Source organism: Caloenas nicobarica, chromosome 1 (assembly GCF_036013445.1).
Source record: "Caloenas nicobarica isolate bCalNic1 chromosome 1, bCalNic1.hap1, whole genome shotgun sequence".
Lineage (NCBI taxonomy): Eukaryota > Metazoa > Chordata > Aves > Columbiformes > Columbidae > Caloenas > Caloenas nicobarica.
The window spans coordinates 127,211,663-127,235,721 of NC_088245.1; the positions used below are offsets into that span (position 1 = coordinate 127,211,663).

General features: G+C 39.3%; 1 protein-coding gene across 1 annotated transcript in view; it reads left to right on the forward strand.

Annotated features, from left to right (window-relative positions):
* APP (amyloid beta precursor protein) overlaps window positions 1-24,059 on the forward strand; it is a 217,225-nt gene that overhangs the window by 126,693 nt on the left and 66,473 nt on the right. Inside the window, exons 7-8 of the mRNA XM_065650893.1 lie at window positions 5,434-5,601; window positions 18,949-19,082. Coding sequence (XP_065506965.1) covers window positions 5,434-5,601; window positions 18,949-19,082 — 302 coding nt within the window. The remainder of the gene's footprint in view (window positions 1-5,433; window positions 5,602-18,948; window positions 19,083-24,059) is intronic.

Below are 24,059 nucleotides of genomic sequence, written 5' to 3' on the forward strand. Positions count from 1 at the left end.
TGTTGGGCACAAGTAAATAGAAAATGTATTTTTGCATATTTGTCCAACTTCAGAATTGTAAAGGTTTGTATTCCAGCCAAGTATACAATTACCTTTTTTTAATATGCCAAATATCTCCCTCCAGTAGCTTAAGAATAGACATTAAAGAGAGAAATTCAATCTTAATTGTGCAGAATGGAAATTACAATTTTAAGGGGTTTTAACAATTTTAGAAGAGCTGGTCTTCAGTATTGCATTTAGCACTCATCATTTTGCTTTTTTCTTTTAACTTTCTCTGTAGAAAGTATTTTAGTGATTGCGTAGCTTGTGCACCAACTTTATTCCTAGAGTATGTGCCAGCTTCACAGCTGTCTCCTTCTAATTCCAAAAACCTCTTCTGAAATTAGCTTTTGTCTTTGAATACTCAAACTAAAATTTGGCTGCCTCTTGTAACCATGTATTCAGAATGAGAAAGTTTTGCTTCAATGAAATTATCTTTAAATATTCCCTTTTGATTAATTCATTGAGTAAAACAGTTTTGTGCCTTTTTGGAACACGAACAGCATAACTAAAAGTACAGTTATTCTTTAACTTGCCTAATTTTTCTCGACTAGATAAAATATGTAGGCTAGTACAAATACAGGTGTATTAATATCCTCAAACTATATCTCTCAGTTCCTGAAGATACAGAAACCAAAATTACGCCAACTGTAATATTATCTATACTAGTGCATAATAAAGAGGAGCATATACCCCGTGATACGTATTTGAGAGGCTCGCTCTTCTGGCCTCTCTTATATTAAATGGATTGCTCTGTTATTCAGTGAAATATAAGTGGTAAAATGTAAGACTGTGATTCCGTAAACTTAAGCAGCTAAATGCATTACTTGTTTGGGTCTGACATGATTACGATGCACAGTTTGAACTGATGGCAGCACAGACAAAGCAAACACATACCAGTGCTAGTGACTTGGCTCATAACACCAGTACTTATATATACTTGACAATATCCACTTCAAACTCAAATGGCTGGTAGTACAGAGTCATAAGTACATTATTTTTTCCATTAACGTGGCTAAATTAAAGAACTTGTAATATTTTTAAGACAACATGATTGTGTCTCTCTGATGTACTATTAAGGTAAAGAAGTTTTTCAGAGGTCGTAAACATAGGACTTCCAAGATAGCTTGGAGATGATTGTCTAACTCTTGCTGTTTGTATTTTTTTTTTTTCTTAAATTCTACTAAAATTTCGTTTCTGGTTTAAAGTTTGAAACTGACTGAGCCAGCATTTAAATGAGCTTAGTTCTGAAGATCATGTAAATAAATTAAATCCTGAAGAAAATACTGAGTAACCTTCAGTGGTAGAAATATGTAAATGTAGCTTTATTTTTTTTTTCCCTCATTAGAAGTTAAAATTTTATTTCCGATTCCTCAGTTGAAAATGTTGATGTTCACAGAGTGGTAGTCCCATGTGGAAAAAAAAAAAAGCATAGAGTTGAGATTTTGACATAAAGCAATTACAATTTCACTTTGATTTAAAATCAGTTTTCTTCCAAGGAACAGAAAAAGACAATTTCTATGGTAATGAGAAATTTTAAAATGCCATTCAGTACGTATTTTATATTTTCTTCTGTAAAAACTGATCTTTGAGAGTATCTAAAATGTTTGCACATAAATTCTAATTAGTTCTACTAACAGCATTTTGGTAAATGAGTGTTTATCGAAGTACTTTGTGTAAAGCCACTATAAATCAACGTCCACATACTTGAAAACTGTGTATTTCCTAGAATGCCGAAGCCTGTGCTTTTCAAAGGAAAAATAGCACAGTCAATGCCGATGTTTAGTGTAACTAATTTGTTTTCACTATAGCACGTTAACTATTGATTAACAGTAAATCAAAAAGCTTTGCCACAGCACTGTCTTTCAGGGAATGATCTACCTGCTTGGTTAGAAACAACTTTTCTTGCATCAAGAGTCTAGAATAACTAGAAGTTTAGAATAAGGAAAGTTGAATTATACTTTCCTGATTATTTCAAAAATAATTTGCCAGCTCTAAGGTTTTGGAGAGGGAAAGTATTGGCAACTGTCATCTTTGGTTTAAGGCACAGAGAAGTTGAGATAAATTTTTCTGTTAAAGAAAGATGGTGTGAAAACTGGAAGTGTCTGAAAACAGAGTTAGAATTTAGACCGCTTATGAACCTGGGTTGTGGCAAAGGCTTATCCTCTTCAATTTTATCCAGTGCTATGGAGCCCAAGGCAAAAGTGCATCTTTGGAGGGGGAAGAGTGAGCAAGTTCCTTGAACAAAGCAAAGCTCACCGATAATACTGTACTTCATACAAATTATTTGTGTCAAGTGAAATTGAATTATGCAGCGTCAAAAAGTAACTCCTAATCGGTTTTAGCAACAAGATTGATATATGAAGGAAAGGCAGCTTTAAATTTTTTGATGAATCATTTAGCAGTATATGTTGCCTGCCTGCTGCTAATATCTGTGAAAATACTGTAGCTCATCCATCATAGGCGTTAGTAGTGGTGGAAGGGGAAAGGGTGTTTGGATTAATAGAGCAAGATGATGTATTGAATTTCCCATCTTTGTACTTCATTTCCTCATCCTCTTAGTTGTGGTGGTGCAGCTGAGGATCAAATATTGTGGCTTTTTAATATGAAGGCAAGTGAGGGGGATATGGAGAGGTGCGAGAGGAGCAACTGGTGCAGCAATAGGCGCAACGGGACCATTTCCTAGGCATTGAAGCTGGTTTTAAAATGTATCTTCGCACTGAAGCAGAGGTGAAGGAATGCTACTCTGAGCCCTCCGCAGACAGCAGGCAGTGGTGGATGGTGGAGGCATCTCTGGGAAAGCGGTGACAACAGCAAGAAGTTTCCTGAACTGGACGAGCAACATGCCTCCTTCGAACAGTGCAGCTGTAAAACAGCAACTCAGAGCATTTGCTCCCCTCTTTGTTCATCTTCATTTAGGTCATAAACTGTTTGCACAGTGGGCTGTTTCTCTCTGCAATGAAATAATTACCATTTAGGTCTCACCAAAGCAGTACAGCTGTGCAGGCTGGTGTGCAGTATGTCCCCCCACTGCCCTGTAGTGTCACCACCAGCCTGGTGGGAGATGACAGGTCGGGTGGGAATCAGGTCGCCAGCCACAATGCTGGGCTGTGGTGCTTCAGGCTCGCTCTTTCTGATGTGCTGCCCTGTGATTTCTTGAATGCTTGTTCAAGTGCATGTTCATGTCATGACTTTAGTTTCCGAAGAGCCAATTCCTTGTTATCACTGGCATCAGGTATTTGATAGAAATTTGCCATCACTTTTGCACATTATTTGCACGTTCAAAAAAACTCTGCTGCTGTTTCTGTGAGAGAGGTACCTATAGGAAATTTCGGATTAAATCTGTGAATCGTTCCCATCCTGATAGCCCGTAACAGTGCAAAATGAAATAAATCAGACTTTATAGCGAAACTAATATTTTGAGGGAAACCTACAAGGTGCTTATTTTGTGGGGTAGACTTCAGCACCTCATCAACATTAACTAAGACAGACTGAGTTGAGACCTTTGTGGTTTTTTTAATGACATTTCATTTCAGCAAAAATTCTCTTGATTATACCTGTCTCTTTAATGTCAAGAGTCACTATTCATTTTTAATTGACATGTGGCAGCTCTTCCAAGGCTGTGCAAAGTTAGTTTTGTGTGAAGATTTGACTGTATAATTGGACAGCAGGGCTGGATTTGATTTTAAAATAAATCAGGAGAAGCACCTGTATACTAAATCTGTTCTATAATTAATCCTGTGGTAGTAAGCAATTAATTGTAATTAATGTGTTGTACAATTAAATACACTTATTCTGTTTTTTCTTAAAGAAAAAAACCCTAATATTCCTTTACCCATTGCTATTCCTTTCTCCTAATTGCTTGGTACAGAGCTGCGACATTCGTAGCACATCCTTGATGATTGCATAGGTGGATCTGTTCCCTTAAATTGACTCTTGACATTATTTACAGGTACTGTGTATGATTATGTTAAACACGTGTGAAATTATACCTATATTATATATTTAAGGAAATGTAGATAGACACTGATTATCAATTACAATTAAATACAAAATCTGTTTGTAAGTATCAGTGCTCCCAGGGAGAATGAAGTGATGGATTAGGACAGATTCTGAAAGGCAGGGTTCTTTGTAGCCAGCATCTGAGAGGTAATGTGCATGAGGGGGATTTTCAGTGCTAATGCACTGATAGTTCTTCACACCTTGCAACCCTTAGGGATGTGCCTTCCACAAAATTCAAATATATGCAGAGAATTTAGAAGCCTCTAGTTGAACTTACCAGTTTGTGTGCTGATGCAGTGCGTGGGATGAAAGCAAATGAGGGGCGTATTGGTGTTTAATGTGATGTAGATTTGAAATTACTTATGCAGCACATTGAAAGATAAAACTGTTTTTGTCTGTTTGGAACATTATTGGTAAAGGGCTATACATTTACATGTGTAATTGGCTGAATTCCAAATTGTGGGCATAATTTGCTTTATCTTCCTTTAATTTGTGTGGTTTGGTTCTTCCCATCATGTGTTGCAGGATGTAGGCAGAGACTGTGGCAGCTCACAGTGAACACAAACACAAACCGTTTTAATTTTTTGCTATATATATTCACTGGGGATGAGATTTCCTCCCGTGGATGGGATAAAGCTATGGCAGTAATTTTATATATGTGAACCCTCGAACTATGAATTATAAACCCTGTGCCGGGTGGCTTGCAAGAGGGAGTTTCTTCAGCAGTGAACGTACATAAACAGGTGTCTGAAGAGAATTTGTTTTTCTCTATAACTCATAAATATTTTCTATCGGTTCTGTTTTTTTTTTTTTTTCTTTTTTATAACCTAGGAAACCTTCTCAGTTGGGGGAGTAGTGGTGGGGAGGAGGGTGTGGGGACGATGTACAGCTAAAAAAACAAAACAAAACAAGAAAAAAAGTGGAACCTTCTGCTTTCAGATGTTCCCCTTCCAGAGGGGTGCTGAGTGGGCTCCTTGGGCAGGAACCTGCCCAGGACTGTCAGCGAAGCCCCGTGGGCAGGAACTGGGGGGTGGTTGTACCCCCCCGGTCTGGGAACAGATGAAACTTCAGACTTGCACCATTACCACCATGCTGGAGCTTGTTTCAGGGCAACATCTCTCGGTGTGTGTGGGTAGAGTAGCTGAAAACATAAACCAATAGGCAGGCTAAGGAGACTTAGTGGCACGAATCAGAGATTCGAGTCATTTCAAAATTTACCTTGGTTGTCTCCGGGGTGGTTTTCCAAGTAAGGGTTTCCCGTTCCCCAAAACACCCTCTTGGTGCAACTCCCTCCTCACTGGCGCACGTGCACATCGAGAGGCACCTAATTAAGAAACTGAGACAAGACGATTTCCATGCTAAATGTGGTTCCTCTGGGTCTCCCGTGACTAGAGGTGTGCTCTGAGCAAGCCGAGACGGGTCCCTGCCGCGCCATGATCTCCCGCTGGTACTTTGATGTGGCCGAAGGAAAGTGCGCGCCCTTCTTTTACGGCGGCTGCGGCGGGAACCGGAACAACTTTGACTCGGAGGAGTACTGCATGGCGGTCTGTGGCAGCCTCAGTAAGTCCCCTCCGCGCCCCGATGGGACGGGGCTCACACTAACCCCCCGGCCGCGGGCTGTCCGCTCACCACTAGGCCCTCGCTAGTCTCTCTTCTCACTAACCCGGTGTAGTAGTGGGCGACTTCTGGGTGCTGTAGACGGGGCTCTGCAGGGAGGTAGCTGACAGTCTAACGCTGCCTTGGACGAGGCCTTCGCACTCTTCCTAATCTCCTGTCTAACACGTACTGACGTTCAACGTGGCTCTGGGGGGGTGTGTGTGTGTGTACGGTGCATGTGCAGGAAAAAAGCACAAACTCTAGGGGAGCTTCAGGTAAGTTTGAGAATAGCTTATTGTTTTTATTTTCATTTATTTTTTCATGTATTATTTCTGTGTAATTTCATGTGTTATTTCTGATCTTTCTTAATCAAAGCAATAAGAATGTTTATTTCCATATTTTCATTTTTCATTTTGTTTGTTTTTAGTTTCTTTTAGTTTGTTTGTGTTTGCGACAGAAAGGGGAGAAATGACATTTGATTTTTTTAGGTTTCCCTGAGGGCTGCGATACGAATGGATGTGAATCACCTCCCACTTACTTTGCTTAACACATCTTATGTTTTAATTATCACTTAGCCTGAAGAGAGAGTGTTTTCACTGTGATTTTTTTGGTTTGAGAAGGATGGCTTTCTCCATCACAGAATACTAAAGCTGATGAATCAAACACTGGATTTATCAGCTGGGTTTTGTTTTGGGAGTGTCCGGTATGCTCCCCTCCCAACTGCCTCGCCAGCACATACTCTTGGGAGAGTATTGCCTCCCATTTGCATCTGACACAGTAAAGAGTGAGTAGGTATCTCACTGCACTGCCTGCTCACCGGGCACAGAACAGTAACGAGTTAAATTAGGACAATAGTGGGAAAAAAAAGTATTTTAAAGAATAAATAATTATACAGTGAAAAACGCAGGGGGTGTGATATTGAGGAGCAGTAGATATTGATGCTGAAGGTAGCTGGCTTGTGCAGATCAGAAGCAAAGAAGAAAACTGCAGTGAGAGAGATGTTGAACAATAACTCTAAAAAAACCACTTCAGCTGTTGTATGTTGACTTTCAGATAGCTGAGATGAGGCTGTGTTTATTCCTTACTGCTATGACTAATAGGGAATTTGTGAAGGGCAGTTACCATTTTCAGTCGCACATGGGTAAGTATAATGCTGAAGTGGTGACTTGATCCCAGACAAGATGACGGCTGTCAAAACTAATAATGGAAATAGCTGAGAAACTGAATCTTTTGCTACCTTGCATCTAGAAGTAGTCCCAGTTAGCAAGGGAAAAATGACAGGACTGAACATGATTTACCTGCACACAGCTCTGGATACTTCAGACATTTGTCTGATCTGTAAGAGGCAAATGAAAGTCACCTACCACTGATCTTAAACCTCTTCTGACAGTACCCGTTCCTTTCCCCAGAAATTAAAAATATTTTTTAAAATGGGGGAGTGTGTCTTCATCCTTACATTTCACGTCCAACAAGGTAGGATTAAATGAAAAATAGCTGTTGGCCTTTTGTGCTGAGCATTTTACTTTTATGGTCAGTAGAAGAGTTTCTAAAAGCTGCATATACTGGTTCTTGTTGGAAAAAGTCAGCCTTTTCACATACCTGGTGAGAATTAAGAATTATTACTGCCTTTGTCAGCATTATTAAAAAATCTACAATATTTTGTGAAGGCTGGGAAACAGCATAAATAAGGACTTGTAGTAGATCTTGATTCTTGCAAGATTTGTTTTGTTGAATGTATGTTGTTTTCAGGTTTGTTTTGGTTCTTGCCCTTCAAGCTGAGCCATATGGATGCATTTTTTGGTCTAAATTCTCCAGTGGCACTCTGTGCAGACTCAGAGATCTCCTAACACTCTGCATCTTGCATACAGAGCTGCAGTTACCCAGCGCTGCAGTCTGAGAGTTTCATTTCTGGCTTTCATAGTGCTGCAAAATTATTACACAGAGGGAAGAGTGTTACTGAAGAGCTGTCACGTTGCTAAGCAGACTTCATGAGACTTACTCTTACACAGTAAAACTTGGAGGGATGAGACTCTGATTTGTCATATTGATAATGCAGTGACGTTGCCTTCCATATACAGGTTGTAGGTGAAATCATAGGACCAACTGCTTGTAAAATTAAGCAGCAGAGTTTGTGACAAAAGTGAGGTAAAACTGCTTAGATCCATTTCCCAACAACTAGTGATCTTTTTGCAGGAAATCTTCTGCTACAAGAGATGGCCTCAGTTATGATCTCAAAAATAATATTATGTATTTAATGAAACTTAGAAATTAGATTGTCTTCCTTCTTCAAACTTGTCTCTTGGCAGCAGAAGTTGTACAGTTTGTGTTCATGCTGTTTAGGAGGATAAACGATCTTCAAAGGCAGGCATTTCTTACACAGCATGTAAAATCAAAAATGGAGAGAGAAACAACTTCTAAAATTGCTATATAATATATCCATTAGAATATTCAGATAAGCCTAGGAGATTCCTCTCTGTCTCATAGAAGTTGTTTGGGGGTTTGTTTTAGGTTCAGTTCAATAAAACAATGCCAAGAGCATTACTATTTGTGTTCTTTCTATAGATATCTTGGTTTACTTTGGGATTCCCAGTTTTTGATCCAAGTCATTTTCTTTTTAGGGAAAATGAAGTTAGGTTGAGTACTTGAGCTGCATGGCTTCATTTGCACAACTGGCAGTAAGGAAAAATAGAGCTGGTCTTTTCTTTTAAAATCGATCTCCCAGAGGGCTTTTTCCTGGGTTTCTTCAGTATTTTCTCAAACAGCAATTGAGCCTATAGGGTACACTTTCCAAACTACTTTAGTTATCTTTTTGCTCCTGTATTTTCATGTTATTTCAGTGTGTTCTATACCCTGGTGTATACACCTCTATATGTTCCTTTATGTTCCTCTGGGTTCATCTACTGTATCTAGGCCACCTTTGTTCTGTTCTGTCTTTTCCTCCTCTCCCATCACCCTTAATAGTTCTATTTGACTTTTGTGCCCCACTCCCCGCGCCCCCCCCCGGCCCCGTGCTTATTTATTTACTTTGTTCTTATTCATTTTCTCTCCAATATTTGCATTATTGTTGCTCTCTTGTGAGCCTCTCTTAGAGAGGAGACAAGATGGACATTAAAAGCAAAACTTTCCTTTGTCTAGCTGCAGTTTGCAGGATAAGCTAGTTAGATTTTAAAGAGAGTAATATGAAATAGTGGGTAGTGGTTGGGTTTCTCTTGAATAGTGGGCAAAGGATGAGAGGATGGGATGTGAGTTTATTTTTCTCATAATGCATTGAAATTTGACTGAAACAAAACCTGAGGATGTTCTGTTGTCAAAAATACTCATATACTGTGAATACTGAAAGTACGAATACTGAGTACTAATATCCTGAACACATTATCTACAGAGAAAAAAAAAATCATGTTTTATTCTGCTTACTTGCTGAAGTCTCTTCATCTTGATGCGAAAAGGTGAGTCTGTCCTGTCATGCAAAGACTTCGAATCTCTCCATTATCAATGAATTTGACCAATGCTCTGAGGTCTGACAAAAATGATTTGTCTGCTGAGTAGAGCTACTGCTGTCAAATTTTTTCATTCATCACCCAGCTACATGGGAATTGATGTATAATTGCCCTAGAAGTAGGTGGCTTTAAGGATCTTGTTACCAGTTCCTTTAGCCTGCTCTCTCTCTATTGATTTTTAATAAAGACGTTCAATACTGTCTACAGTTTCTATTCAATATAAAGACTCAGACTTCTACTGTGTGACTGGCCATAATGGCTCCTTTGATGTCATTAGGATCTATCAGGCGGTTAATTCAGGTTTAATGACCTCAGAATGGATGTGTATTGATGAGAATAAGCAGAAGACGATAAATTGCTGTTATCAAAGGAATGATTTCTGTCTTATTGTCATACTTAAAAGTAATCTACTGTACAATTTTTTTCGCTTGTCTCTTAATTGTTGCTTGTTAAACATCCTTTAAGCTACAGGAAATACATATTTTTAATAAGAACTATTTTGAAATTACGTTAATGTTCAAGTCTTAACTTGGGGACAAAAGGAGCTTCAAAGCTGAGAAAATTAGTTCTCTTAAATGTGTTTCATTTGTCAGCTGTTGCACAGGAGAGGGCTCTCCCAGCAGCTCCTGCAGCCACAGCGTGGTGCATTCAGAGGGGAGTGGAATTCGTGCCGCTTGAAGCTGGAGTGAGCTGTTCTCTGGTGGCACAGTCAGATTTTCAACACTTTGACATACCATTAAAATGACCTTTTATAAAATGGGGGTTTTATCATTGTGCTGAATTCCCATGGCTAACAACAGAGGGAACCAACAGCGTTCAGTGTTGTCAGTTGCCTCCTTCTTTCTGTAAACCCTGAGACCTAGTAAGAAGTTTAAATGTTAACATGCATTGCTTCATTTTTGATCTTTCTAAGCCTGATCACCAATTTTAAGTGAATTTAGGTAGAGTAGTATTTATTCTCTAGGCTAAATGTTGTAAACTTACAAACTTGCTAAATCCGTTGGTGATTTTTAAGTGGCAGATACTTTATTTCCTTTTCAAATGGAAGATATGAAAATAAATACACTAAAAGCTACAATTTCGTAATGTACGTGGAATGCCAAACCCTCTTAAATATAGATTAATACATTTGCAGAAGAGTAAGACTAATATGGGAGATCCACTCTTCCTGCTTTTCATGTAGGCTAGCTTCAGCTTGCCTACAGATTAGTATCAGTCTCTCCCTGATAACTGATGAAATCAACCTTATTGTGTTTCCATTTCATGCTTTTAAGTGAGGGGAAAATTCATGACCTCTAGTGTTTTGCTGTGTCCAGTTTAATTTCTCTTCAGAGGTACTGCAAATAAAAATCTGTACCTTCTAACAGCAAAGACTTACAAGATGATGCTCCTGTTGTCAGGAATTTCCTTTATGCATTCGTTACTTGTTTGGGGTCTTGACATCTCCCCAGCTAGCAGTAAGTTAAGTGTTTTGGCAGCTACACTTGGCATGCCAACTTCCAGAGCGTGTCTAAGGCATTGAAGAACTGTTGTGGATTCCTGGAAGCAGAATGGTAAAATATACCCACGTTTTAATCCTCTGTCTTATTTAGTGGGTGGTTGCTCATTTTATGTGTACAACTACAGAGACTGCTTGAGCTTGAGGTCAGGGAGGAGGCTCAAAGACAGAAATTGGGGCCACATCTGGAGCGTGTTCATCATGATGCTGCCCTTTCACTGCTGGTGAGCTTTATGGGGGACCTGGAAAGCCTCTGTCTGTGAAAGCAGCAGAGCTTGCAAGTTGCTTCATGCCATGAATGCCTTTTTGTTTTGTTTTGTTTTTTGACAATGCCTTAGCGCTGGAAAATCTTCAGCGCAGCAACTAGCTACGGTGCTTCTTAGTCACGGCACTACAGGAGAGAGATATAATTTAAAATACAGAAGTCTACTGATAACATTTTAAATCCTAAAAATCTGCCTTTATAAGTAGTGATACTGCAAGGAAGCATTTCATGTAAGTACGAAGTCTTCTATTTGAATGAATAAAAACCCCTAAGTTGTTACAAATTCACTAAGCCAATCACTCTAGGACAACCTGTTGCTTCATCACTAGGGATCTTCATAATCAATTGTCTAACTGCTTCCCAAATTAGCAGTAAAGGGGACATTGCCTCTCAAGGCTTCACTTAAATGTGTCCCTCTCCCACCGTCTCTGGCGTGAATTGCCTGTATCTGCTGGGTTTTATTTTCTCTGGCATGAGTCATGTGTCTTGGTGGAGATGAGGCAAATTTCAAAAAGTATAGATGAAATCTTAAGACAAACCTATTTTGCAATTCGTCAGTCATTGTGAGTGTTTGACACTTATCATTCAGTGCCTAGAAGCTGTAATGGGATGCATTCTAATATAACCTATTTACATTGTTGATTTTGACTATCACCTTTAGTGGATGCAAGTGTCTAATCTATTTTTCCTGTTTTCTTTATCTATATAACTTTGCACTATATTGCACCCTTGAACAACACATGGAGCAGTGTTGGAGTGGACCTTTTATAAAACCAATTGGGTAAAGTTTAGGATTCAAAAGGGAAATGATGCAAATGTTTTCATATACAGGAGTTAGACTACTCATAATTTCAAGCACTAGGAATTGTATTAATGTAATGTATTATTGTAGAGACTGGTTTTGCTGTAACTTGTTTTCATGAGTCTAACCACAGGTCGTCTTTTTTTTTTTTTTTTTTTTTTTTTTACTCTGTGGAACCTCATGACTTGTTTACAACCTTGGCAGCAGTCATATTCAGGAGAATAATTCTGACTTGTATTCGTTCACAGCAGTCTCATTTGATGTAACAGGTGAAGAATATAGTAGGGTTTTTTCCCTCATAAATATTTAAATTCATGGTGACAAATCAAAAGATAATGACCTTGAAGCAGAGTATTGCACAGATGCTTGGAGAAAGTTTGCTTTGGGGACCTCCTCCCAAGAACTAAATGAAACTAAGAACTCAGAAGGGGTGATCCGAGCAATTAATGGCTGAGATGAGTGTTGAATGGGTATGAGCAAGACAAAATTGCATTTGTCAGGCCTGGTGAAAAGGAAGAAGCATTGATGGAGATGCAGTGAAAGTATGATTGCCAAGTTCTACCTGTGCATGGGTAGGAAACGTATCTTGAAGTTCTTACACAAAGGATTCTTCTATGAGAAAATTTAGCTTAAATCTAGTTTAGCTGCCGACTATCAACTTTAATTAAGGCAATAGATGAAGAATAATATGAGTATGGTATGTTTTTTCTCTCCAAGCCGTCTCTGTGAGGGATTTCACTAAACTGCCTTTCAAGCTGCCTATTGTTTTGATGCCATACCAACTATTTAAATTATAACACATCAAATGAAGATTGGACCAGTCTTTGCAAAGTAAAGTTCAAGAAGGAATGTAACTTTTAAACATGTGATTTCTCTGTCTCCAGACCAACTATATTTTCAGGCCAAGGTTGCTACATTGACCTGTAATTGTTCTTTGAATACTAATGCAAATTACGAAATATTCTAGGAACGATACACAGTCTTTCATGACAAACTAGTTTAGCCTCGAGGAGTAACAAAACACTGAGATAACTCAGCTACTAAGAAAGGGAAGAGCATCCCTCTAGAACACTGAGTTCCCTTTCGTATGTTAACTCTCTTCATGTCACCTGTGCATGGAATCTCTTTCAATTAAACTAGTAGATATTTTTTGACAATGTGCTTTCTAATCCACTTTAGGAACACTAATATAACAAAATTTTGGAAGCTAAGAAGCAGCTTGAAATTGAAGGTTGACAAGTCAAGTCTCAGACATGATGATTCTTTTTACTGCTTCAGATATGAGCCCTGAGTGTGCAACCGCCACTGTTAGAGGGGGCTTTTTTTCTTAATTCGGTACCGATGTGCATATATTTTTTCTGGCAGAAGAATATATTTCTTTTTCTATAGTCTGTTAGTCCATGTTTTTTGCTTTCTGATTCCCAACCGTTGCAGTCAGAATCCCTCAGTTTTTATGAAGAAAGCTTTACTTTCAAGCACTTTTGGGTGTCTTAAAGATAATTGTCAAAACATGAAGATAAAGCAAGCGTGCAGGATAAATAAAACCCGGCTGAATGGTTATGTGATCAATCTGAGTGATAAATATGTATTTGAAATGGATGAGCCTTATCATCAGTGGATAACTTAATGGGAGTTTGCATTATTGAGCATCTTTGCAAAAACTAGAAAACTGAGCAGCTGGAGTTGAGTGGCCAGAAGGACGGGAGCCCCAGGCTCTGCAGATGGTCAGCACAGGTCACTGCTCTGTACTTGGCTTCCAGGCTGGGAGATGTGCTGATGAGCCACTGGGTGAAAGATCTGCCTCCCAGAGCTCCTGCCAGCCCTGGAGGCACAGCAGTGCTGTCTGTTTGCCCCCCAAAACCCTAAAGAGAAACCAGCAGCAGCAACCTGCTGCTTACAGGTAAAATGGTAAAACTGGGCGTATGTCTGGTTTTCATTCTCACAAGGTCTCCCTTGTGTTATTGACTGTGGGAGGAACTCTGCCCTCCCCTTAGTTTGTTCTTTAGTTTTAGACGGAGTTCAGAAAATGGTCTTGGTGAAAGCATGTATGAAGTTATTAAAAGGTAAAAGGAATGGCACTTTGCTGGTCCTCCAGCATACAGTGCTAAGAATGAGAATAGTTGTTCTCTATAATGCAGTAGATTATAATTTATATATAGTATGTAAATACACTTACTGCTCTGTGCCCCAGTATTGCTCTCTACTAGAAAGTATACCAATTTGGCACATGCTTTTCTCCAAATAATTCAATCATATTAAATTTAACAATTTCTTATGTAAAAGCTCATCCTTGTACATCTTTTTCCTTATGTTTAAAATAATGGTAATTTGCTACAACCTTAGAGAAACCTTTCCCAGCCCTCATTTGTCTTGTCTCATTCAGTATGTAATGTGTCTGTTTTGTAACAAAAAGGTAATCATTATTTTCCTTCCCTGTCGTTTAGATTGTGTTTGTTGGTTTCGCCACCCTGCTGTATGCAGAGTAGCTTATTCACAAAAGAATGGGGATACCACCTTGTAAGAACAGCTGATTTCACAAGGTAGCAGTAGCAATAATAGAAACCCTTCTGGCTAAAGATACTCCACTTGTGATTGTCAGAAGTGCTAGAATTAGTTGTGATCTTAGTCAACAACTGAAAGCTTTGATCTTAATCCTTTGTTAATGAGGCAGTTGCATGTGTGGAATTCATAGGCGATGAATGCATCCACTGAACACTACGTTGTAGCTGGGTGATGCTCTCATTTCAAATGGTTTCCCATCTTAAATGCAACAGCCGATGTCATTCAGAAAAGGGGCATCTACTAATCCTTTCACTTCATATGAGGCTGGTGAGTGACTGTTCTTTCTTCCACTGGAGAGGCTGATATGGATTATTTATTTTTATGTGAAATAATAAAGCAGGATCTGGGGGCATATTGTTGCTCTTTTTTTTTTCCCTGCTCTTCTGATATGTAAGAATTGTTGTTGAACAGCAAAATGTGTCTCCAGTAAGGTTAGGACTTAAAAGGATTTTAGAATTTTAAAGGATTTTGGGGATTTTAAAGTCTAATAAAAATTTTTAAAATAATATGTGGGAATTGACAGGTAAAACGAGTGCAAGTGTGAAGAAAATGTCATCTGATACTGCATTTCTTCCACACCTATCAACACACTTTTTGATCAGTCTTCAGGCAGTAGTAGAATGAGTTACCCCCTTCTAAGAGCAGATGTGGTCAAAAAATGAGATCAGGCTGAAGATTTTTAAGGAATCCTTACATGTAACTGATGGCTGACCAGATGTTCTGAATTTACTATGAGAAAACATGAGAGACATCTCTAGAAACAAAGTTCCCAAAGGTATTGGAGTGCAAAGAATAGGTTTTGTGCCAATGGCCATGAAGAGATTTTAAAATGTTTCTGCTTTATGCAGAAGAAGGGATTCTCAGTATTTTTGTAACAGTCTCTTTTTCTTGTGGGGGGCAGCTGCTGGTTACTGTTGTGTTGGAATCACAAGGGGTTTTTTAACATACTGTTGATAAATTTTTTTTTTTTTTTTAATTCTGGATGGAGACGTTGTCACAAAATCATTTGCAGGCTTTATACATACAGGGAGTGAAATCTTGTAGAGCTATTTAATTTTAAGCAGACTGGTTATTTTATGTCAGAGAAATACTTGTGATTTCAAATTATGCACATAGCTAACCACTCATAAAAAGACCACTGCTGAATCTCAGTTGTAACAGAAAACAAAAACGTATATGACCGTTTCAACCCACCTTTGAGTATTTTCCTAAACATACACGCGGAATTTCTTTTTAATGAAACTTATCCCTGTTTTTTAAGAGTTCAAACAGTGTCTGTCTGCAGAGTGGGACATGGTTGGTGATGGAAGGTTGGTTGGTCTCTTTGGCCACCAGCAGCTGTATCAAGGTTGCAGGTTTTTGGGCAAATCTGCATATCTTTGCATAAGTTGTTCAAATAGTTAATTGCACTTGCTGCTGAAAGCGTGTGGCTTGTTTCTGGTCTGGATTTCCAGCCTTATTTCTGCCTAGCTTTGGTTTCCAACCATGAGACCTCAGTTCCTTCTTTCTGATAGGGCTGCTGTCAGAAATCGTTTCTCCGTAGAGATTTTTGAAATCAAATTAGTAGTCCGCTCCCTGCTGGGTAAGTGTAACTGATTGAGCTTCTTACCACAAGACAGGTCCCCCAAGCTCCCGTCAGCCCACATGCCCGTTCCCAGGTGCTCTTTCTTTTTGGGAGTGTGCAGCAGAGAGCCCTGTGTGGTGTTACACCAGCCCTTTGCCTTTTGTGCAAGGTCAGGGGTAGCAACTTTCTCCTCCCTTGCATTATTGCTCTTCGTTAGCATTGCCCTCTATAGCAGTAACTACTCCTACATTTATACAGTCCTAAAATTACCTTCAGTCCTTTGAAGGCAACCACGAGGCTGATGTGTCCCCCAGTGAAAATGAGTTTGACACCCCTGCTCCATAGCACCAGCTTGAGAGAGCAGCTTGCGGTCGGGTATCCATGCACTGCCCACATCCTTTCCCCTGCCCTTGGGACAGCCTGGCTGTCTCGGGCATCCCGGTGGGAAGCGCGTTGTCCAAAAACCTGGACCATAAAGGCCGCATGTGTGAGACGGGAGCTTTTGCAAGTCAGACCTTGAATGTACAGGTGGCTTAACTGATCTCATTGTGAATGCTGGTGACCTTTTTTCCTGTTAAATAAGTTAAAGGTTAAATTTGCATAATTTATTGGACAGTTATTTTGATCATCACTTCTTTCCACTCACATTTGTACAGACTTAAGTTCAGTTAAAAAAAAAAAAAAACTATAAAAAATGGAGAAGGATGGCAAATAACCTTGGAGCTCTCCCCCATTTGATCTTGCTGTGCTAAATCCTGCTGTGTCCTCCAGAGGCAGCGATGGAGGGTGTAGAGAGAGGAGAAACCATGGAACTCATTGCCACACCATATTGTGAATGTTAAATCTCATGCAAGTTTTTTTTGGGGGAGGGGGCAGAAGACAATTTGAGTCATGGAAGGAAAATCCAGCAAGGTTAGTTAAACATTGCAAAGGAGTATTTACTGCTCTTGCCTGGGGGTGTTTGATCCCCTTGTCAGGAAACAGGAGCCTGGAAAGAATGGACTTTGCTCAGTCTGACACTCCCTGCTTTGAAATAAAAATTCATTTTATAATGGAATTAAAATGTACTATACTTAACTGCAGCTTCTAGAAAGGTAAAGATTAAATTAATTTGGTGCTTGAGAGATTAAAAAGCAAAGATATTTAGAAATAATTCTAAGCATTACAGAAATGTTTTCACTCAGTCTGAGCTTTGAGTGATTTGTTTCTGGAATTTGTTTACACTGGCTGTAGCCTTTCGGGCAGGCAGCACTGCACCCCAGCACAAACCACAGTATCATTGAAGATGGGTTGTTATCTTCAAGAGTTTAAAATAAAAGAAAATGTTTATGCTTTTATAACAGCATGAGAGACTAAATTGTCTGAAGCTGTAGTATTACCCACTGTAAATATTTGGAGTTGCATTCTATTTTTGTAATTTTTGTGGCTAGTTGGGAAGCTTATGTGTTCCTGTCTGTTACAATAATTTAGTAACAAAGTTTACAAGTTTACAAAATCTAACGTTTTAATTAAATATTTATGAAACAAAGACAAAAATGGTGAAATGTTGGGAGGAGTGATAATTTGCACTGCATATTACTTCTCAATTGGATTTTGATTGCTTGTAGGTTTTTTGTTGTCGTTTTGAGCCAAGCAATGCCTTTCCTTTGGTCCAGGGAGTAACTTAGAAAATCTCTTGTGCAATTTATACAAACAGTAGCCAAAACCGTTCATTCCTATTGCAGAGAAAATGTAGAGGTATCTCAGATGCAGCCAAAGCCAAAGGCTTTCTGTTAATTTGGGGGTTTTTTGTTTGTTTTGCTTTTGGGGTTATATATCTAAGGTGAAATACGAGGAAATGTTTGGATTTTGCTTTAAGTTTTTCTTAAAATTTGAGGATGTATTTCATTGCGACTAACATGTTATACTTCTAACTGTTTGGAGTTTATTTAATAATTTAATATAGATATGTTTATATTTCAACTTTTTTGGAGGAAAGTAGTAATAAATAAATAATGGTTCCTATTACTCAGCCTGATCCTAAGATTAAAGTTTGCTTCTGTTGAAGGCATTGAGAAATGTTTGGGATGTGGGAGGGTCCTAGCTTTTTCACTACCTGTATTAGTCTATTGACTAAAATGTAGTACCCCTGTAAGTGAAGTTAACTATGGTGCGTGTAGTCAAACTAATTTTAAAAGAAATCCTGCACAAACTATCTATACAGTCTTTGTTTGTTTGTTAGAATTCTTAAACCAGCTTTGCAATCATTGAACTAAATGGAACCAGGGAAATTAAAACAATTCTATGCTAATATATTTAGGGATAATATAGTTGAAATGAAGCGGTTGGTCACCATTGGAGAGCTTTTTAAAATGCTGTTATGTCCCTAGCACAGAAATGTTACTGTACTTATTGCAGGGGTTGTTGGATGTTACTACGTAGCCAAGGAACTGTTGCTTGCTTTGCTTGAATTACCCCACACGCAAATTTTTCTGCTACCGGTGTACTTATCCAAAAGGAATGGCTGGCATTTAGTGCATGCTTGCTGATTATTTCCTGTATCCATGAGGGGTTTTCTTAATCAAAGTCATTACAAATAAAGTGAATGTCTGTGAGACCAAACTGTCGCTAAGGGAAGGATTTGAGGTATTTCATTAGGGTTCTGTGGGGTCCATAGGTGCTTTAAAAGATATTTGCATTGGCACTTGTGTGTGTTATGGTTTACCTTTTAAAAATAAACTAATATACAAAGCATGTAACTTTGCAAAGGGCTTTCTGCTGGTTTATGTACTTTAGTCATGGTCAGGCTTTTTTTTTTAACTCCTCGGAATTTTTCCTTTGGTGGCTGTTTCTAACCTTTTTGAATAACATTGCTTTGTTCACTCTTCAGAGTTTCTCCTGGTTTATAAAATGAGGCAGGGGGGAGAAATCCCTGTATATTTATATATATTTGCTGTATGTAATATGTACATCTAACCAATATTTTTATATCCTCCTCTGAGTTTAAATGAATGGCCTTATTCTGATGGAAATTAGAACAGATGTTTCTTGCTTGGTCCAACTAAATTTTACCTGTACTAAAGCAGATATTCTGCTTTTCTTCCCCCTTCCTTCCCTCTCCACTCTCTCAAAATTTTACTTCAGTCCCTACCACTGCCGCTAGCACTCCTGATGCTGTCGACAAGTACTTGGAGACGCCTGGAGATGAGAATGAACATGCCCACTTCCAGAAAGCCAAGGAGAGACTTGAAGCTAAGCATCGTGAAAGGATGTCTCAGGTAAGGGGATATTTCTTTATTCCTAAATGCGGGAGTTTTGTCTGTCAAGTCATAAAATGCATAAGATCCCCTTCATCATCTTATTTTCCAAGGCTTTAGCCAGCTGCCCTGCTTATTTGCCATGTTGTAAATATACCATTTACTGCCTTTCTGCCTCTGCCTAATAATTCAGCTGGCTGGGGCGTACATTTGTGGTGAGGTTGCAGCTATAGTCATAAGTTGCTACAGTCACTTGTGCTGGTAAAGAGGAAAAAAAAAAAAGTCTGTTAAAATTGCTCTCATCTTTGTGGAAGAATGTTTAGTTTGTGAGATTATTCTTATTTCTAAGTGTAGAACTTGACCACTGTATTAGTCATCCTTCCTTCACAGCAGCTGAGGGAGGTTGCTTGTGATGAGCTTTGTTATCTGTGTGTAAGCACACATGGCCATGCCCTGGGGTAACATAAGCTTGCATTGTCTTGAGCCTCAAGGTAACATGAAACATGTCTATAGCCAAACAAAAGAGGAAAAATTAGAACTTTTGAACTGAACCAAAATCCAACTGAATCAATCCTTTTCTTTCCTTTAACTAGAAAGATTTCTGTAGCCTGAAACTGTACAGTTTTTAATTCTGTTGAACACTAAGAGATGAGCTATCCGGTCTCTCAGAAACAGTTTATAATAGTGGTGCCAATAAAAAATTGTCACAGTTCTGCAGTAATAACAATGAAAAAATATAAGAGCCTGTGGTGCATATTTTTTTAGGATGGAACAACCACAAAAATGAATATAGTATAATTCAGATTCACTGCATAAATCTGTGTACCTATTTCACTATAATTTTGCATTGTAACTTTGTTCCCCTGTTGCATTTTCAGTGTTTCTGTGTATTACTGACACAATAACCTTTAGCTCCATGCTAAAATGTTTGAGTAAGACTGAAATTAAGTTCTTGGAATAAGTCTCCATATACTGGCACTGTAGCTATGCCTCAGAGTTTTCTCATAAACAGGGCAGGGCATCTTACCTGGAGCAGTCACTGATTGGTGCAAACAGTGTGCCGTGAATATGACAATAGATAGAATCATAGAAGCGTAGAATACCAGGTTGGAAGGGACGACAAGGATCATCTGGTCCAACTTTTCTTGACAAAAGCACGGTCTAGACAAGGTGGCCCAGCACCCACCCTGTCCAGCTGAATCTTAGAAGTGTCCAATGTTGGGGAATCCACCACTTTCCTGGGGAAATTGTTCCAATGGCTGAGTGTTCTCATCATGCAAAATTCCCCTCTTGTGTCCAGTGGGAATAGGAAGATACGTGTTCCTCAGTCTGCTTCTGCTTGGGGAGTGTTGTAGCGCAAACAAGCCATCTCCTTAAAGAGGGAAAATAGTCCCGGTTTAATGCTTTTTAAAGTGTTGTCATTTCCTATCCTTTGGATGATAAACAACTGCATTAAAGTGACCTGTGGCTGAGGTGTGAGTGTGGGTGTGGGCAGCGCCCAGCAGGGACCGGCCTGGAGCCCCGGGGGAGCTTGGGGAGGTGGGCAAGGGCTGGCTGGACACTGTGTGCTCTGCTCCCGCCCAGGGAGCCACTCGTCCTGATAAACTTTTGTGTGGCTGCAGCACTCAGGCTGGAGAGGATGGGCTGGGAATCGGGAGAATAAAGAAGGAGAGAGGCCCTGCCCCAGCCAGGCAGGCGGAGGGTCGGGTCGGTGGGTAACACTGGCCTCACCTCCTTGTTGCCTCCCCTTGTGTAAAACAGCCCCAGTTAACAAACACCGCCAGGGAGGGTGTCCTGAAAGGGAACAGCAGTTGGTGTGAAAGGCAGGTTTCCCTGGAACACTCCTTAGATCCTCACTGTGGTTTTGGGTTTGTCTTTGAAATCCCATGTGCAGTGCTAAGGTTAAGCTGAGTAATTAAGGGCAGTATTTGGGTGGACTGTGTATTTTCTGTTTTCTACAAAACTGATGGTTTGTGGAAAAGAGGTAATTGAATGCACAGGCACCCAGAAAACACTGTACAGAGAGGCCGTGCAACGTCGATGCTTGAGGCGAGAAAAATTAACTGGGAAAAGCACTGAACCATAGCATCAAAAAACTTCTGGGCAAATGCACTGCACGTTTTACTGTGCGCATTTGGGGCAGCCTCACAAACACAGTTCAAGGGTTTGATTGAAGATCACGCTGGTGCTGTGCGTGCTCTGCCCTTGTTAGCACGTTCCCAGCCATTCTTTCTGTCAGCGCTAATGAGCCTACGGCTGCGGGGTGAGGCAGGTCAGCTCCCTCATCTCCCTGCCATGTCACTCTTCAAAAACAAAAAATAAAAGGTAAAATGACCGACCCTGGCCAGTTCAAGCTAAATCAGACCTGGGAAACAGCAACACAGTAGTACATCAACAAAGAAGGATCTTTGTTCTTTAATTTGCTTAAGCTGCTTATGAAATCACTGCTTAAAGTATGTATGTCTTGAAGCACACAGAACCCCTGCAGAGCTTTCAGGAAGAGAGTTAACTTAAGTTTTTAAAAAATCGTTTTCCTTTCTGTAAATCATGTCTTGTACAGCATTGAGCTGGCCTCTCCCAATTAATATTTCAAATGTTTAAAAAGTGTAAGATCTTACGGAGAGATAGAAAAGCCAGCTAGTGTACCATTCTCTGGTTTGTTCCTCATGTAAATTGTGATGTGTCTGTGTCCCATACCACTGGTCTGCTTTCCTGGCGTCTTTTTTTATAAATTTATTTTTACATATTCTTTAAAATCAGGTAGATTCTTAATATATATTTAACTAAAATTAATTCGAAGCTATTCTTTGTTAAAAACAATGCTAAATAAATTAACTTAGTAAACTTTTGCTGTCAATGTTTTATTATTTTAAAAAAAATAACTTAGTGACTAAGAGTCACTAGCTAAGTGCTCCAGCAGCACCAAACATATTCATTTTTATTTACCCAAACAATAGCTCGAAGTCCAGTTCTTTCAAAGCTCAGAAATGGGGGCTTATATAGGAGCAGAAATGCCCATTTTTCTTCTATTAAAATAGAGAGGAAATGATCATTGGTTTTTGGAACAGGATCAAATCATTCTTTAATCTTGATAAATGTCATAATTGGAAATATATCAGCTTGTTCACTAAAACCAGATATTTCTTTAATAAAGCAGGTAGTTTTAAAGCAGTACTTGGTTTGATGCACACTTTGCAGCAGCCAATTAACTAATAAAAATACTCATGCATTCTAGTTCACATAAAACATAATCATCTAAGGAGCAGGGAAGTTTATCATTAAAAAATTAAATTGAAATGAAATATTTAAATAAAAACATCATCAGGGCTCATGCAGATTTTCTGTATATCCTCTTACTGAGATTTCCCGTTGTTCACCATGAAATTCTGACAACTCGTGTTTCTTTTGCTCTTGCATAAAGATATTCACAAAGGCAGAGACCCAGCTTCTGTCAGCGGATGTGTCAGTTCATCATTCACAGCTCCGAAAAGATTCTCTCTCTTTGCTCTTTTCGTACGATGACCTGATGCACCTCTGGTTCAGACCGTTTTAATCCCTCTGCTCTTAAGTGTCGGTCCCTTTAGACTATAGACCATGAACATTTTTCTGCCATTACATCTTGCATGGCACTTGGAGCAATGAGGCTTATAAACATTCCTAGGCAGTACTATAAAGAGAATTACATTAGCTCTTCCCAAGAATTATTATTGCAGCTCCAAATAACAACAAAGCTACATTCCCATGCAAACAGGACAACCGTTCAGCAATGCGTATCTTTGTAACCTTTAAGTGCTTCCTGTTCTCTGACGTATAACAGGGAGAGATTGTGCTAACTGATTGCAGGATGTCGTAGTTCTTGTTTCTGCTTTGGGACAATTTGTCTTTTCCTCTCTCTCTCTTCCCAGTTTTTTGACTCCTGTACAACTCCGTCACTTAAATAGTTGCTGCTAAATAGCCAGGTAGAATCATATATTGAACCTTACTCAAGCGAGCAGTATATTTATACATTTTTTTCCTCAAATGCCTTGTGACATCCTTGTGTCTATAATTTACTCTAACCCTCTGGCTGTTTACAACATTTTAGGAATCACAGTGTGTATGGTGCTTATGATAGAAACTTAATGATACCTTGTCTCCAAGAATAGTCTTGCTTCTTGGAAGTTCATTTCCAAAACAAGCATCTGAAAATACTGCAGTCCTCAACCATCCTGAACAGGGCTGGTGTTATGTTCAAGATTCTTTCGGGTCATTGCATGCCACTAGTTCAAACATCCTGAAGAGATCTTCAGCCGGTTCTTAGTGCCAGTGACAACACAGAATCACAGAAGGGACCTCATAGATCATCTAGTCCAACCCCCCTGCCATGGGCAAGGACACCTTCCACTAGACCAGGTTGACCTTCTAACTAAGCAAACCTTCAGGCAAGTGCCTCTGCTGGTCTGAATACTGTAACTCAAATGTCTGTCATAAATTCTGCTCTTGCAGATAACACTTCTGTGCCCCAGTGTAAAAAAAAATGGAGTACACTCCTGCTGTTGTCCATATAACGAGATTTTTGCATTTAGCATCTCTCTTACTAATGAATGATGCTTTCTGTACTTCCTTTTTCCCACTTGCTGTCCCCTACAGCCCACTTTCAAAAGGAGACTGCCAGGCACTAAGTCCTGAGTTCTGAAGAAGTTTGACTTGGAAATGGCTTGCTTCTTAAATCTCAACCAGGAGTTGTCCTTTTCCTTGCACAACGCCACTCAGCCTTGAAGAGCCATAAATCTGTATGGCTTTGATAGGTCTGTGCTTTCGGTGGGTAGGTTTGTAAGTGAAAGTTTGGTTTATAAGTGAAGGTGAAGGAGAGTAGGTTTATAAGGCCAGGTTCAGCCTTTTTCTGCAGATGTGTATATGAGGAATTTTTTTTCCCTTCTTGTCTTTGGTTTCCTGCAGTGTGCTACGGCATATTTCTTAGTCACTCTTAATTCTCTAAAGTGATGACCTTTGGTGAGA